The 14,310-nt window shown below is 38.2% G+C and overlaps 1 protein-coding gene and 1 pseudogene across 3 annotated transcripts in view; one reads left to right on the plus strand and one right to left on the minus strand.

Annotated features, from left to right (window-relative positions):
* The first annotated feature begins 623 nt into the window (after window positions 1–623).
* LOC100010614 (dynein light chain 1, cytoplasmic-like) lies at window positions 624–1,211 on the plus strand (annotated as a pseudogene).
* A 9,167-nt stretch (window positions 1,212–10,378) lies between these two features.
* The window catches only part of KIAA0825 (KIAA0825 ortholog), a 554,607-nt gene continuing 550,675 nt past the window's right edge, over window positions 10,379–14,310 (minus strand). For all 3 annotated transcript variants that reach the window (XM_007487289.3, XM_007487287.3, XM_007487288.3), the window contains one exon: window positions 10,379–13,404. In XM_007487289.3, the coding sequence (XP_007487351.1) occupies window positions 13,287–13,404 (118 nt within the window). In that variant the 3' untranslated portion in view covers window positions 10,379–13,286. The remainder of the gene's footprint in view (window positions 13,405–14,310) is intronic.

The following is a 14,310-nucleotide window of genomic DNA, read 5'->3' on the forward strand; positions in this document are numbered from 1 at the left end:
TTTTTAGTTCAAATTTGACTTCAAATACTAACTAGCTGTGTGATTCTGGGCAAATCACTTAACTGTGCTTCAGTTTCCTCATCTATAAAATGAGCTGGAGGAGGAAATAGCAAACAACCCCAGTATCTACCTAACCCCAACCCCAACTGGGCACAATTGAAACTGAAGAACAATGACAAATATATTCCATCAGGCAAAAAAAAAAAATGTTCCATTTAAGTCTTTGTGCCTACGATAGGATATTGCCCTTGAGTCTGATGGCAGTATAACATTAGGGGAGCAACCCAATGCCAGGTCCAGGAAGTCAATGGAAAACAGATCAATGGAACCTTATAAAAAGAGTTCTAGGAGCAGAGCCAATCCCACTGAATGCTTAGTGAGACCGTGAAACTTCTCCTGAATGTGAAAAAAAGGGACAAGTACACTAGTTTAGGCAGAAAATTTTTGCTTAATGACAGGTATAAGGTATGTCATAGCAGAGAAATACCACTGGATCAACTTAAGAACTTTTGTAGGAGAAACCACGCCCTCCCAGGAAATAAATATGGGAAACCTGGATTGTACCCAAATCATTGGGGGGGGTGGGGGGGCGGGCGGGCACTAGGCGGCGGCATCTAGCGTGGGGTGCCTTAGATGCACAACGGCTTAGGCAGCGAAAGCACCTGCCAGGTCGGACGGAGTGCCTGAGACGCGCAGCCGCCGCCCCCTCCCTCCGGGACCGGTCTCAGCCTCCAGCACCCCCGACCCGGGGTAACCATGTGTGACCGCAAGGCCGTGATCAAAAATGCGGACAAGTCGGAGGAGATGCAGCAGGACTCCGTAGAGTGTGCCACCCAGGCCCTGGAGAAGTACAACATAGTTAGCAGCCCATATCAAGGAGTTTGACAAGAAGTACAATCCCACTTGGCACTGCATCGTGGGGAGGAACTTTGGCAGCTATGTGACCCATGAGACAAAGCACTTCATCTACTTCTACCTGGGCCAGGTCGCCATTCTCCTGTTTAAGTCTGGTTAGAGCATGGCCTGTGCTTCCGGTCCAGAGAGCCATCTAAATCATAAGGACTGCAGCCTAAATTCCAAATACCAGAGACTGAACTAGCTTCAGCGTTGCCATGGGAACACTTCGAGCTTTAAGCCTTTATTGTGTTGTTATTGTACAGGGCATCCTATGTACTAGTTTGTTGTGGTTATAAAACAATTAGCAAAACACACCCCCAAAAATCACTTTTTATCACTATGTGATAAAAAGATTTAGTAGAAAAACTTTTGTACTTTTGGGCAGCAGTCTGGCCCAGAATCCAGCTATTATATGGCAAAATAGTCTATTAAAATTTTGAAAAACTGTTTGGGGATGGTGAAACACCAAGGAAGCATATTCCACATTTGTTATATCTACACAACATCACAGAAATGAGAAACATTATGATTTTGTGCTGTGTGTGTATGCTAAATTATAGAATTAGTAGTATAGTGTATGTTGGAGGAAGAGTTCTTGTTAGGACCAGTAAGTGTGCATAGGCTTCAAAAACAATGAATTTATCCAAGTATATAGTTGGGTAGTTTGAACTTTAAGTGGAACCTACTTAGTATGGAATAGTTGCTAGGCACTGTAAGCAACATGGAAAATAAGCCTATGAGGGATACCTGCTTGGAAGCCCCTTATAAAAATGCCTCCATGACAAAATGTGGATCAAGGTGATAAGGCAGAACAATTACTCTTAGGAACAGAAACTCATAAGAAAGTTTCTTCAGAAGAGTACCAATGACAGCATTGGTCTCCTTGAAAAAAAGCACCAGACCGCAGAAATGGAAACTATACATATATAACATATAGACATTCATGTTATTATCTAGAGAAGACCAAGGAGAGATGCTCTTACTTATGTCGCAACTTAGAAATGGCCATATATTGGCTAAATGAGAACTTGGAACTGCTCCATTGGTAAGATGTGGCATGGGTACAGGGAGCAAGCCACAAGAAGATCCAGCTCACTGATTTGTGACTATACCAGGAAAGACCTAGAGAGATTCCTTTGCTTATGATGGATCACTTCAGAGAACATCTTAAGCACCTTCTTATTAAAGGTATCATCAAAGAGCTCCCTAGCCCCAGTGTATCACACGGAAAGGTTGGCATTTGTGAAGATGATTGGAAAACAAAAATGGACCACTACATCATGCTGAACACTCAGGATGCCCTAGATTGTCTGATAGGCAGCCAATGGTTTTCTGTTCTGGATTTATGGTGTGGTTATTACCAGATTCCTATGGCAGAGGGAGGTAAGGAAAAGATAACTTTCATCTGTCCAGCTGAATTATATCAATTTGAATGCATACAACCCAAGGCATCTCCAGGGACACCTGACATCTTCCAAGAATTTGATGGAGAAAGTGGTTGGAGACATGAATCACTTCCAAGAATTAATGTACCATGATGACATTATTGTCTTTGGGAAGTCTTTGAACACAAGGAGAGACTGCTGAAAATGTTGAATTATTAATTTGGGGTTTTCTAAAATAATAGCTAACATTTATATAGCACTTACTCTGTGCCAGCCACAGAATATTATTCTCTCTTTTGATCCTCACAATAATCCTGGGAGGTAGGTACTATTATTATTTTATTTTATAGATGAGGAAACTGAGGCAAGTGGAGGTTAGGTGACTTTACCAGAGTCACACAGTTATTAAGTGTCTGAAGCTACATTTGAATTCAAGTCTTCCTGACTCCAGACCTGGCACTTTATTCATTGTGCTGACTAGCTGCCCTTATCAGAGAGAGGCATCATATTGTGACCCATAGGGTTACAAAAGTATAAAGAATGATACAATCCAGTTTGCAAGGAGATTACATTTTATTAGGGGGACAAAAAATACATCTATAAATACATTCAAGATATATATATATATATATATACATATATATAAATATAGTGGATAAACATATATATGTTTGTATACACAAACATGAAATAGTTAAATAGAAAGTAATTTGGGAGGAAGAACACTAACAGTTGTGGGAATCAAGAAGACTTCAGATAGAAGATGGTGCTTGAGCTATACTTAAAAGGAAGTGCTCTAAGGCAGAAATAAGGAGACCTTTACAAAACACTGAAAATCTAAGATATTAAAGAATTGGAGGGGGGAATGTTCTGGATTTGGGGGAAAAGTTGAGGATACCATCCTGCAAAAACAATAAAATGCTATTCCTGACCCATTTTTCCATTTCCCCTCCCCTTTTGAATGGGAAAGCATCCTAACTGTTGGTTCACAAATTCTCTCAACTGTATTCCAAATGAAATAGAACAGAAAACTTGTCCCAGGATGCTTGTGAGAGATCAGGCTGTGACATTTAGACCCAGATCTGACCAAACAGTCTAATGTTTATTATAACAATGCTACACTTCTTCCTCTTAGAATTTTGTTGTTCATTTGTTCAGGTGTGACCAATTCTTCACAATCCCAAGGACCATAAGCCCTTTTTAGTCTCCATTATCTCTTGGAGACTATCCAAGTTCATGTTCACTGTTTTCATGACACTGGCTATCCATCCTATCCTCTGCCATTCTTTTCTCCTTTTACCTGCAACCTTTCTCTCTGTCTTCTCATTATGTGGCCAAAGTACTTAAGCTTCATCTTCAGGATTAGATCTTCCAGTGAATGGTCCAAATTAATTTCTTTATGTACTGATTTGATTTTCACGTTGTCTATGTAGTCTTCTCTAGCATCATAATTCAAAATCATTGATTCTGTGGCACTCAGCTTTCCTTATAGTCCAGCTCTCACAGCCATACATTGCTACTGGAAAAACCATAGTTTTGACTATATGGACCTTTGTCAACAAGGTAATATCTTTGCTTTTAATTATACTGCCCAGTTTTGCCATAACTTTCTTTCCAAAGAGCAAATAACTTTTAATTTCATTTGTAATATGCTCCTCTAGTATAGGAAACACCTCAAATGCCTTATTGTTTTTTTTTTTGTTTGTTTTTAAACCCTTACCTTCTGTCTTGGAGTCAATACTGTGTATTGGCTCCAAGGCAGAAAAGTGGTAAGGGCTAGGCAATGGGGGTCAAGTGACTTGCCCAGGGTCACACAGCTAGGAAGTGGCTGAGGTCAGATTTGAACCTAGGACCTCCCATCTCTAGGCCTGGTTCTCAATCCACTGAGCTACCCAGCTGCCCCCTCAAATGCTTATTGTAAAAGCCTTGCGCAAGGGTTGGACGGGACCGGAGTTCCCCAGGTAAGGGTGAGGGGAAAAATGAAAGAATACAAAGGTTGGAGTCAGAAGGGTCACAGTTGCTGCTGACAAGTGCCTACAAGTTTATTGCAAGCTGGTTAAATCTTTTAAAGGTACAGATCATAGAAAGTGAAAGCAATCCTTCGAGACAAGTCCTTGGGCAAGTGTAACAAGAATGTAGATACAACACCTGGTATGGTAATGGTTGGGGTAAGATAATGGTTCCAGGAATCATCTGGGGTTCATTAAATGGCCAGCAATCTTGTTATGGGAAGCTAAAAGAAAGTGAAGGAGAGGGCACTCGGACCCATTCTCAGACAGACCGTGAGATCTCAACCTCTGACAAGGGCTCTCAGATCTTTATTTAGATGGACCCAGAATTATCAACCTGTAACACCTTATGGTATATTCAATTTCACTATGTATCTCTAAATCCATGGTGGTAAGAATACAATGGGAATAATTTTCTTGTCAAGTCACTCATTTTCCTCATTTACGTACCAAAGTTTTCACAATCCCTATAATGAAGGGTGTTGATGTATGTAGGATATGTATTCCATTTAAGGAAGAGAGCAAGTGAAGGGTCTGGAGGATCTATGCTAATTTTAGAACTTATTGGCTTAGTGTTTCCTTAGAACCATATTTGGAATCATGTGAGCCATGCCAAACCATAAAAGCATAACAGATAATTAAAATAGTTTGGTGACATGAATATGCTTCAAATTTCCCATGACTGTATCTTGGAAGTTCATAAACTTGATAGATCTATCCTTGATCTCTCTGTATTCCTGGAAATTATTGCCAATAACACTGCCAAATCTATAAGCATCCCATCCATACTTCAAAATTTCTCCATCAAGAACAGTCACTTGAGATTTTCTCTTTGTTTCTCAGGGTAGAGTCTACATCATAGTCGAGTCCTCCTCCTACACATATATTGATCAATTTGAATTTAGAGAGGCCAACCTCCATATGTTATGTGGACTTATACCTTGTGACAACTGAATACATAATTTAGATCTTGTCTCCTTGATTCTCTAGTTTAGGCATGTTGTCTTAGGTCCACAAACTCATTCAAGTACTAATCTCTCTGTTTATTATTTAAACTTTTTCTTGTCCTACAGTTCTGTATATGGCTGACCAAGTTTCTCTGCCATCTTGGGCAACATCATCCAACTATTCCTCCTAATTACTATCCCAGCTGCTGACTCTATTTACAGAGATTTTCAAAATGACTTTCACTGGATGAAGATGTTCAATCTTCAAAAGAGGATTATGTGGAGGACCAGATAGAAAGACCTTATATTTATCTTTTTTTTTTTCACATGAATGATTCTCTTTTGGAACTAGCTTCTGTACACATAAAACTAGTCATGCGCATTTCTTGGAATTTTAGCTCACCTCAACCTATGCCAAAGGAAAATACTCTACTTGTAAGATCAGTTGTGAGTTATGCTGCTTTTGAGAACAAACTATAGTGTAAAACAAATTGCTCTACTTAAAAAAAAAAATGAAACAGGGTCAAAAACAGATATATAAAATATAAATGTCTACTGTATGCTCAGGATTCTGAATTCTAAATTCTAAAATTTTCTATTCCTAAGTGTGCCTGAATTAAACTTAACCTGTCCTGAACCAAAAATGTGAACTGTTGTTCTTTCAACAACAATTTTAAATTCTTTTTCCATGTGCCAGTCCTTCAAATATTTGAAGATAACGCTCTTAAGTCTCAGTCCTCAAAACTAAGCATTTCTAGTTCCCTCAGCCTGTTCTCCTATGGCTGTGTTGGCAAAGCTGTTGCATGCATGCAGTGTCTGTACTGGGGAGCTGCTCTGTTCCTCCTTTTCCTAGCACCTGAGGACATTTCTGCATGCCCCATCCCTCTGTCCAGATGCCCAAAGGAAGCATTTTCTCCCTCAGGTGATTGGGGGCTCACAGATGGCTTGAATCACCTGCAAGGATAAATAGATAAAACCTGGGGGTGGTGAAGTGTCAAGGAGGAAAGTACTACTTAGGGAATCTAAAGGATTGTGGCAAGGAGGAAGGCAAGATTGTGAGCCACATAGCTATCACAGCCTCAGGCATGGGTCGGAAAGGGGACAGGTCTAGGTTTGGGGCCATCTGTAATTACCATAATGGCTAATCATGTCAACTGAAACTTTGATTATGGCAGTGGCAGCTATGGAGGAGGAGGAGTCTGTAAAAACTGAGAATTGGCAGTCTGAGGAGGAGGAGGGAGGAAGTGGAGTAATCTGAAGTAAATATGGGAGTGTAGATGATCCAGATTTTGAGACTTTAGGGTTAGCCTCATATCTTCTTTGAAATTTTGGTAAGCAGAACCTCTAGAATGATTTAAGTTTATAATAAGAGTTTTTTAAAAATGGACCTTAACTCAGATAAGAGTTGAAACTGAGAAATGCTGAGTAACAATAGGAAAATAGATCAGAAGAGACTAAAATTTTAAAGGCTGACTAGGTATAGGGGGCTGGGGTTTACATCACAAAATGACTACCAATAGCCACTGGTAATCACCCTTTCTCTATAGGAAGAAGTTGAATCCAGTTAAGAACCCAGTGGAGGCAGCAGTGACCAACAGCAACTCAGCAAATCAACTATAATATTGGTGAGTGTTCTTTGTACTCAGAGGGCCACAATGATGTCACTGGTGATGTCTTTTGACTAGCCAGAAATTGGATTTGTGAGGCAGTTTTGCACAAAGACATCAGCCTCATTCCCTTCCAGAGTCATCCATCCATCCATTCATCCATCCATCCATTCATCCGTTTATCCATCCATCTAGTGGTGAGACAAAATCAAGATGGCTGGTGATGGCTCAGGATGCACTGGATGGATGACATTGGCGTCTTCAACTTCTGAATAAGCTCTGGTTGCTCTCCAGCACTTGCTTCTGCTATCTTCATTGTCACCAGAACAAATTATTCTCATCTGCCCTTTCATCTGGGGGATGTCTTTACATGCCTGGGGGTAGACACCCCCTGACTCACCCTTGGGTTGAGACCTGTTGGTTACCCTCAAGCCATAATGTAGCAAATAGTCAGCAGATGGCAGCAGAAGCCCACAGAGGTGCCCTATCAAAAGGAATAGAGCAGCTTATCTGAAACTATCAGCTGAGATTTCCCCTAATACATTCCTCATATCAGATATAAAACACATTTTTAATATACATGCTGATGTTTCAATAACAAGTTTTCTTCCTGGTAGAAAGATAAGTATCTTGGAATAAGTTGTCCAGGATGGAGGGGTCAAACACGTGGTTGGCATTCTCCCACATACAGCCAGAGGCAGATTATAGTTCCTATTTGATTTTCATGTGTTAGAATATTTAAGAAAAAAAGAAATTCATAAACATGCCTGATTTTCTAAATATGGGGCCCATCTGAAGCCTTATTTCTGGTTTAGTGGTCCCTGTTCCTACTGAGTTTGACCTCACTGGTCTAGTATCTAGAGAGACTTGCATCACAGGACTGAGTGACCATCTTAGTTCAGACCCTCATCATCTCTTGCCTAGATTAATTCAATAGCCTTCTAACTAGTCTTCTTACTTCTTCTCTTCCCGTTCCAGTCCACACAACACATTGGTACCAAAGCAATTTTCTTAAAAGTAAATCTGACCATATAGCTTTCCTACTCAAGCAACTTCTCTGTTAATATTTTAAAGGTTTTCATAACTTGACCCTAACCTATCTTTTCAGCCTCATTAGATATGATTTCTCCTGCCACATTCTATTATCCAGTTAAACTGGTCTTCTCTCTGTTCTTCACACACACCCCACTCATATTTTCTGTCCTTATTGCTCTGGCCATGTTCTATGCCAGTGATTCACTCCTGCCTTATTTTATAACTCAGAAGTTATCTTTGCTTTATAATGTGTCTCAGGCACCATCATCTATATGAAACTTTTCCTGTTCTCTCCAAGTCCTAGTTTCCTCCTTCTAAAATGATTTTGTAAGTTAACTATTTTGCATATACTTGTATTTATTAACTCTATATTTTTGCCATTTAAAAATTAATTTATTGTCTTCCCATTTAGATTTTCCTGCTTTTTACTTTAATCCTATGCAGCCAGCACAATGCCTGGCTCATTATTGATTGATAATTAGCTATTAATTCTTCATGATCTTTAGCAAATCACTTTGTCTTTTAGTAAACTCCATATTGTACTAGTGATTCTCTCTGTTCTTGACACATGGTCATACATTGATTCATTCTTTTCTGATGAGGTTTCTGTTTCCCAGGAACCAATTTCTCTTAAGTTCTTGGTTATTGTATAGGGAATAGGGAAAGTGAAGGTTGGACTAGATGCTTTCTAAGGCTTTCTGCCATCAATTTTGAAAGGCCTCCTTGACTATCTTGGTACATACCTCAAATAATCAAATAGATTTGGTATTTCCACAAAGCATATTACAACCTATCCTCACCTGGCCAGGCTGTGCAGCCTATGCATGTCCTCCCATCACTGTCCACCAGTGGTACACTCAACATGCTGGCCCTTCCTTGCAAGAAAGCCTTCTAGTGTTCCCTAAGGAGCTGAAAATACAATTGCAAACACCAAAGTGAAACATCATTTCTTCATTATAAGAGTGAAGGCTAGAATATCAGTGGCCCTTCTACCCATATCTGATAGCCTTTAGTCAGTTAATCAATCAATAAACAACTATTAAGCACCTATTATTTGCCAGGCACTTTGCCCTACTGAGTTATGGAATGACTGAGAAAGAGCACTGATGGTAGAAGGCCTGGTACTTAAAAATATAGGATTTGGAGCTAGAATAGACTTTTTTGCTTGTTTATTTGTTTTTGTTTTAATATATATTTTCTGTTCTTTTAATAAGCAGAACTCTGCCTTCTCTAATTCTTTCAGTTATTCTATTCAGTTACTAATTCATACAAGTCTTCTCAGTTTTCTCTGAATCCATCTCCTTTATAATTTCTTGCAGTACCACAGAATTACATCACATTTACATACCATAACTTGTTCTTCCATTTATGGGCATTGTCTCAGGTTACCATTCTTTTTCATCTCAAAATGGGTTACCAGTTATTTTTGTACAACCTTAGAATTTGTTTTACTTAGGAATAATCCTCCCTTAATCTGCTCTCCCTCTAATTTTCTTTTTTCCTTTCTTTTTCCCTCCTGTTTCCCTGTTGAATAAACTCTATTTCTATATCCTGCTTTATGCATGCAAATGCATGTATATAGTCTTCCTTCCTTTAAATGGTTCAAATCAAAGGGAAGTATAAATTTCCATTGTTCTCCCCAATCCCTACACTTCAATTTATATAGATTTTAGGAGATATTTTCCCCATACCTTATCTTTTTATGCTTATCTTGATTCTAGTGTTTGCACTTCAAAATTTCTACATATTGAGTATCATGGAGCTGGGCTCACACTTGAACTCAGGTTGTCCTGGCTCCAAGGCTAGTCCTCTGTCCACTATATTGTCTATATGTCCTCACTTAGTGGACTAGCTATAGTTTTAGTGATTTCCTTCCAGCTTGACAGTGTTCTATAGTTCAATATAACTAGCTTGGTGTCACCTATGAGATGATGATTTTTAACAGGAATCCTTTTTCTTGGATTTGACACTGGATATCTTCCTTGATGCTGACAAATGTCTTTACACCTTGCTTCAGGTCAAGACTCAGCAGGTCCTTGAACAAGGATATCTCCATTGTTGCACCTGCCATAGAATCTTGTATGATTTTAAGTTAAAGAAGGTTTCACATAGTTTTTTCTATGTAATCAATTACATATTTGTACTATACTCAGAAGAAGAAAGTTTTGGCTATTTGGACTTCCTCATTCTTTGGATTCTGGATGAGTAGGAGTTTATTGCATTAGACCTAGTTCTACTGAAATGATTTCTCTAAGGTAAAACAGATACATTTCTTCATTAAGTGGAGCAATGAATGGCTAATGTGGCACCCACTGTTAGTGGAGCCCCTTGCTAATGCTCAAGAGTTTTCTGTGCTCACACAAAGAATAGTTCTCACTGAAGCTTCCACTTATAGTTACTCTACATTAAAAATTACTAATTATAAACTGCCAGAAGGTCTTTTTCCCCAAGAGTGTATGGAATAGGGTAATAGAACATTATGACTCATACCCAGCCAGTAGAAACAAATGCTTTTTATTTCTCATTCTTTGATTACAGTTGGTACTTATGTAACAAAGTTCTAAACTTATCCTGAGATTACAGCAATACATATTGTACAGATTTATAAAATAAAAGCCAGGATTCCTTAACATTTATGCATATGTATGTGTGTAGTAGCAATTAATAGTATTAATACTCATCTGTTTATAAATCTATTGGCTAAATCCATCACGAGGTAAATACATTCAATAGAAGAGACACATAAAATTGATTGTTTATAATTATATGGCTAATTCTCTCCTAAAAGATATAATAAATTTAAGACAAATTCTAGGCTGATTCATGCTTCCCAGGCAAAGAAGACACTAGTCTTATGAGGTAAATCCAGTAAAACAGTACTGGCTTCATCTGTACTCTTCATTTTTTTGTCATTGTGAAATAAATGTCAAAATGAGAGAGTCTTTTGAAGTACCACTCCTTATTGTACTTTAAGAAAGGCATTGAGTATAAATCAAAAACTGTCTTTCCCCCCCAAAAAATCAGTGATATGTCATTTAACATTCTTAATTATACACCTTCTGACACTTACTCTGACAGTAAATTCATGGAGCTAATATAGTCCAGAGCCAAAAGATCTGCTCATTTGTTCGCTGTTCCTGTACACCCCTTCCCCTCAAAATTTCTCCCTCAGTTTGAAATGGGCTCAAAAAAGGAAAACATGGACTCCAGAAGAACTGTGCCTGCCATTAGCTAATATTGATAGAGAAATACCTCACACTTGGTATAATTAGTTCATGCCTCACAGATTTTAGGAGATGACCATTAGGTAGGTGAAGTCAACATGAAAAGCCACTCACATTTGGACATCTTGTAAGTTCTATGAAATTGTCAGGTCAGTTTATTTTTATAGTAAGTTTCCATTTTAGTGTTCATTTCAATACAGAACGTTCAACTCGCCTTCAAGAATAGCACAAAGCCACCAAAGTCACTTCAATAAAGTCTTCTGTTGCCTTATGCTGATTGCTAGAATATTTGTAGTAAGCTTCATATTCAACATAATGGATTAATAAGCTATTTTGACTTAATGGATTAATAAAATAAGATGGGCACGTCCAGAACTCTTAAAGTTTTCTTCTCATAACTATTTACAAGCTGCATACTTTTAATCTAGTCTGCCTCATCTGTCACAAAAAAAAATTTCCTTCCATTTTAAGAAATTCCTTCTGCCATGTCCTAAAGCATTAGGCTCATGACTGTACTGGCCAAATAAAGTACACTCTTAAAAATAAAGTAGTTTATTTGGCAGGCAGCTACAGGGGCCATTTGTGCATTTTTATTTAAAGAAATAAAGAAAGAGATTCTCTGTAGCTGCCATCTCTTGATGCATTCAACCCATTTTTAAAAAAACGATAAAACAAAGCAAAAAAAAAACCTTTTAAAATAAAAAATAGAAATATTTAAAAAGAATTATAGAATATAGAGATATGTTACTTACCCGGAGAGGGCCAACTTTCCCATGTTTGATCCCATTTAGTTTTAAATGGACCATAAGATGGGTCTTTGATCAGTTGTTTTATAGGCTATTCCACAGTCCAATTGCCTCACTCCTGGACTTGTTTTCAAAGTCAGTCATTTCATAACAGCTAGTGAGTGCCCACTCTATGCAGAATATTCTATCAAGCCCTCAAGGATAAGTACATAATCACAGCAATTATACATGTAAATAATGTATATAAATGCAAGTGCCAGAAAAAATCAGTCTTTATAAACTAACTCTAAGTCTGTAGTAGCCAGAAGAGTAGACCCTTAATGACATATGAAGGAGAGTCAGTGGCTGGAATGCCTGAGGGCGGGTGAATCTCTAGAAATGTATCTTAGACAGAGGTGAGTCTGGGAGAAAGCAAAAGAAGAATTTTGTTAGTGGTGAGGGGGTGAGGAGAGGCACTTCTGGTGGGGGAAATGTTAAGTGTGATGGCTCAGAGATGAGAGAAGGTCATTATATTCCCACAGATACTTTTAACAGATAGAATAAATACAATTGCCAGCTTTCAGGGACAAGATAGCTCTGCTTTTTTATTTGGCAGAAAGTCTGAGTCAGTGTGGGAGACAAGGGTGATTGGGTAAGGTGGGAGGCCAACTGGTGGAGGACCTTAAAACACAACTTTGGACTTCATTTAATTTAAAGTAACTTAATTTAATGGGAACAACCAGAGAAGCCCACAGCAGGGCTCTGGAAAACACAGTGTCTGGATTCAAAGGCTACCTTAGGAAAAGAATTCTTTTTACTGAATTGAAAAAGAGTCTGATGAGGAAGAGGCCAGAGGCAGGGAGACTGGTAAATTGGTTGTAGAAATTCAGGGGAAAGAATAGTAACTGACCTAGGTCTGTGGCTATAAAATTAAGATGGAGGCCTAATCAACAAATATGGAGAAAGGAAAAGCTTTGTGACAATTTGGGAACCAACAGTGGCTGACTAGTTGAAGATGCCTCCACAATTCTGGGCTTGGAGGACCACGATCTCTTTACAAATATCATTCTGTTTTAGTAATGGTCCACATATATCCAACAATCCAGAGGGATGTGTTCCAAGAACCTGGCCTATTATCACAAATGCTTTGAGAATACAAAGAGAAAAAATAAAGGAATTCAAAGAAAAGACAAGGTAGCAGCTACCATATCATAGAAGAAGACAAGTTTAAAAAGCTAATTTTAAACTATAATTTAAAAAATAAAAATATATAACACCACCATGTTCCTTATGCTTTAATAACTACTCATTTTCAGTACAAGGCTTACTTAAGCATGGTTTCATGCTTCACAGCACATCTGAGGTGTATTCTGATTCTAAGATGAAACACGCTCCATGGCATGCTATGACTTCCTAAAATATAACAGTTGCCTTTTTAAATTTTTTTCCCCTTCAGATTACTGTTCCTCTGGGTTATCTGAGGCAGAAGAGCTCTGGATCAAACACATTGTTTTCAAGTACTCCAGCATCACTTTTTCTTCCTCTTCCAGTGTTTCATCCTCCCTCATTTCCCACCTGAAAGAAAAGACATAGTTTAGTATTCCATTTTAAACTATAGTTGACTTTCAGTCATTCAGAGTCTGTTGATCCAAGTTTGTGATTTGTTTTAGACTTTATTTCTCTTCCATAGACCCTTCTGTTATTAGCCTTTTGGGCATTGCAAGTCATTGGCACCTCCTCCTGCAAAGTAGACAACAAGAACAGGAGAAGAAATCCTAAGAGATTAACTACATCCTCTTGTTTGTAGTTCTAGCAAAAGCTTAAGAGGGTATAAGGAGGTTTAAAAAAATTATGTATGAAATTTTGTTGGTTTATGCTAACCACTACAATATAGAATCTAGGAGTGGCCAAATTTTTGTATTGTGTTTATATTGATAAGCTTTGTCTTTATATCATTTTTATTTACAAATATATTATTTCCCCCATGCTTTCCCCATCCATTCTTTGTCATTAAAAAACATTTTAAGAGAAAAAAAGCAGTTTAGCAAAATCAAACAAAATATTAATCAAGTTCTATAAGCATATATAACATTCCATACCTCTAGATCTCTACCTCCATAGCAAAGGGGTTGTATTCATACATTAAAAATTTTTTATTTTCATTTTTATCTGCTGTTTTTATAGGATATTCATGTCTAACTTCCTATCCATCTCTGTCTCTCTCCCCTTCCCTCCCACTCCCTCCCCTAATCTAGCCAACAATCTCTTATCACAGTCTCTTTGGCCATCTTCTTGCCATTTGTCTGGCCTGTTGCTGCACTCTCAGACTTTCCCACTGCTATTTCTACCAGGGTGTCCCAATCAGGCTGGAAAGGTCCTTCAATGCCAAAAATAGTTTATATTTGATCTTAGAGGTACTAGGAAACTGATGGAATTGATTAAGGAAGTGACATGGTCAGACCTGTCCTTTAGGAAAATCTT

Source organism: Monodelphis domestica, chromosome 3, assembly GCF_027887165.1.
Source record: "Monodelphis domestica isolate mMonDom1 chromosome 3, mMonDom1.pri, whole genome shotgun sequence".
Classification (NCBI taxonomy): Eukaryota; Metazoa; Chordata; class Mammalia; order Didelphimorphia; family Didelphidae; genus Monodelphis; species Monodelphis domestica.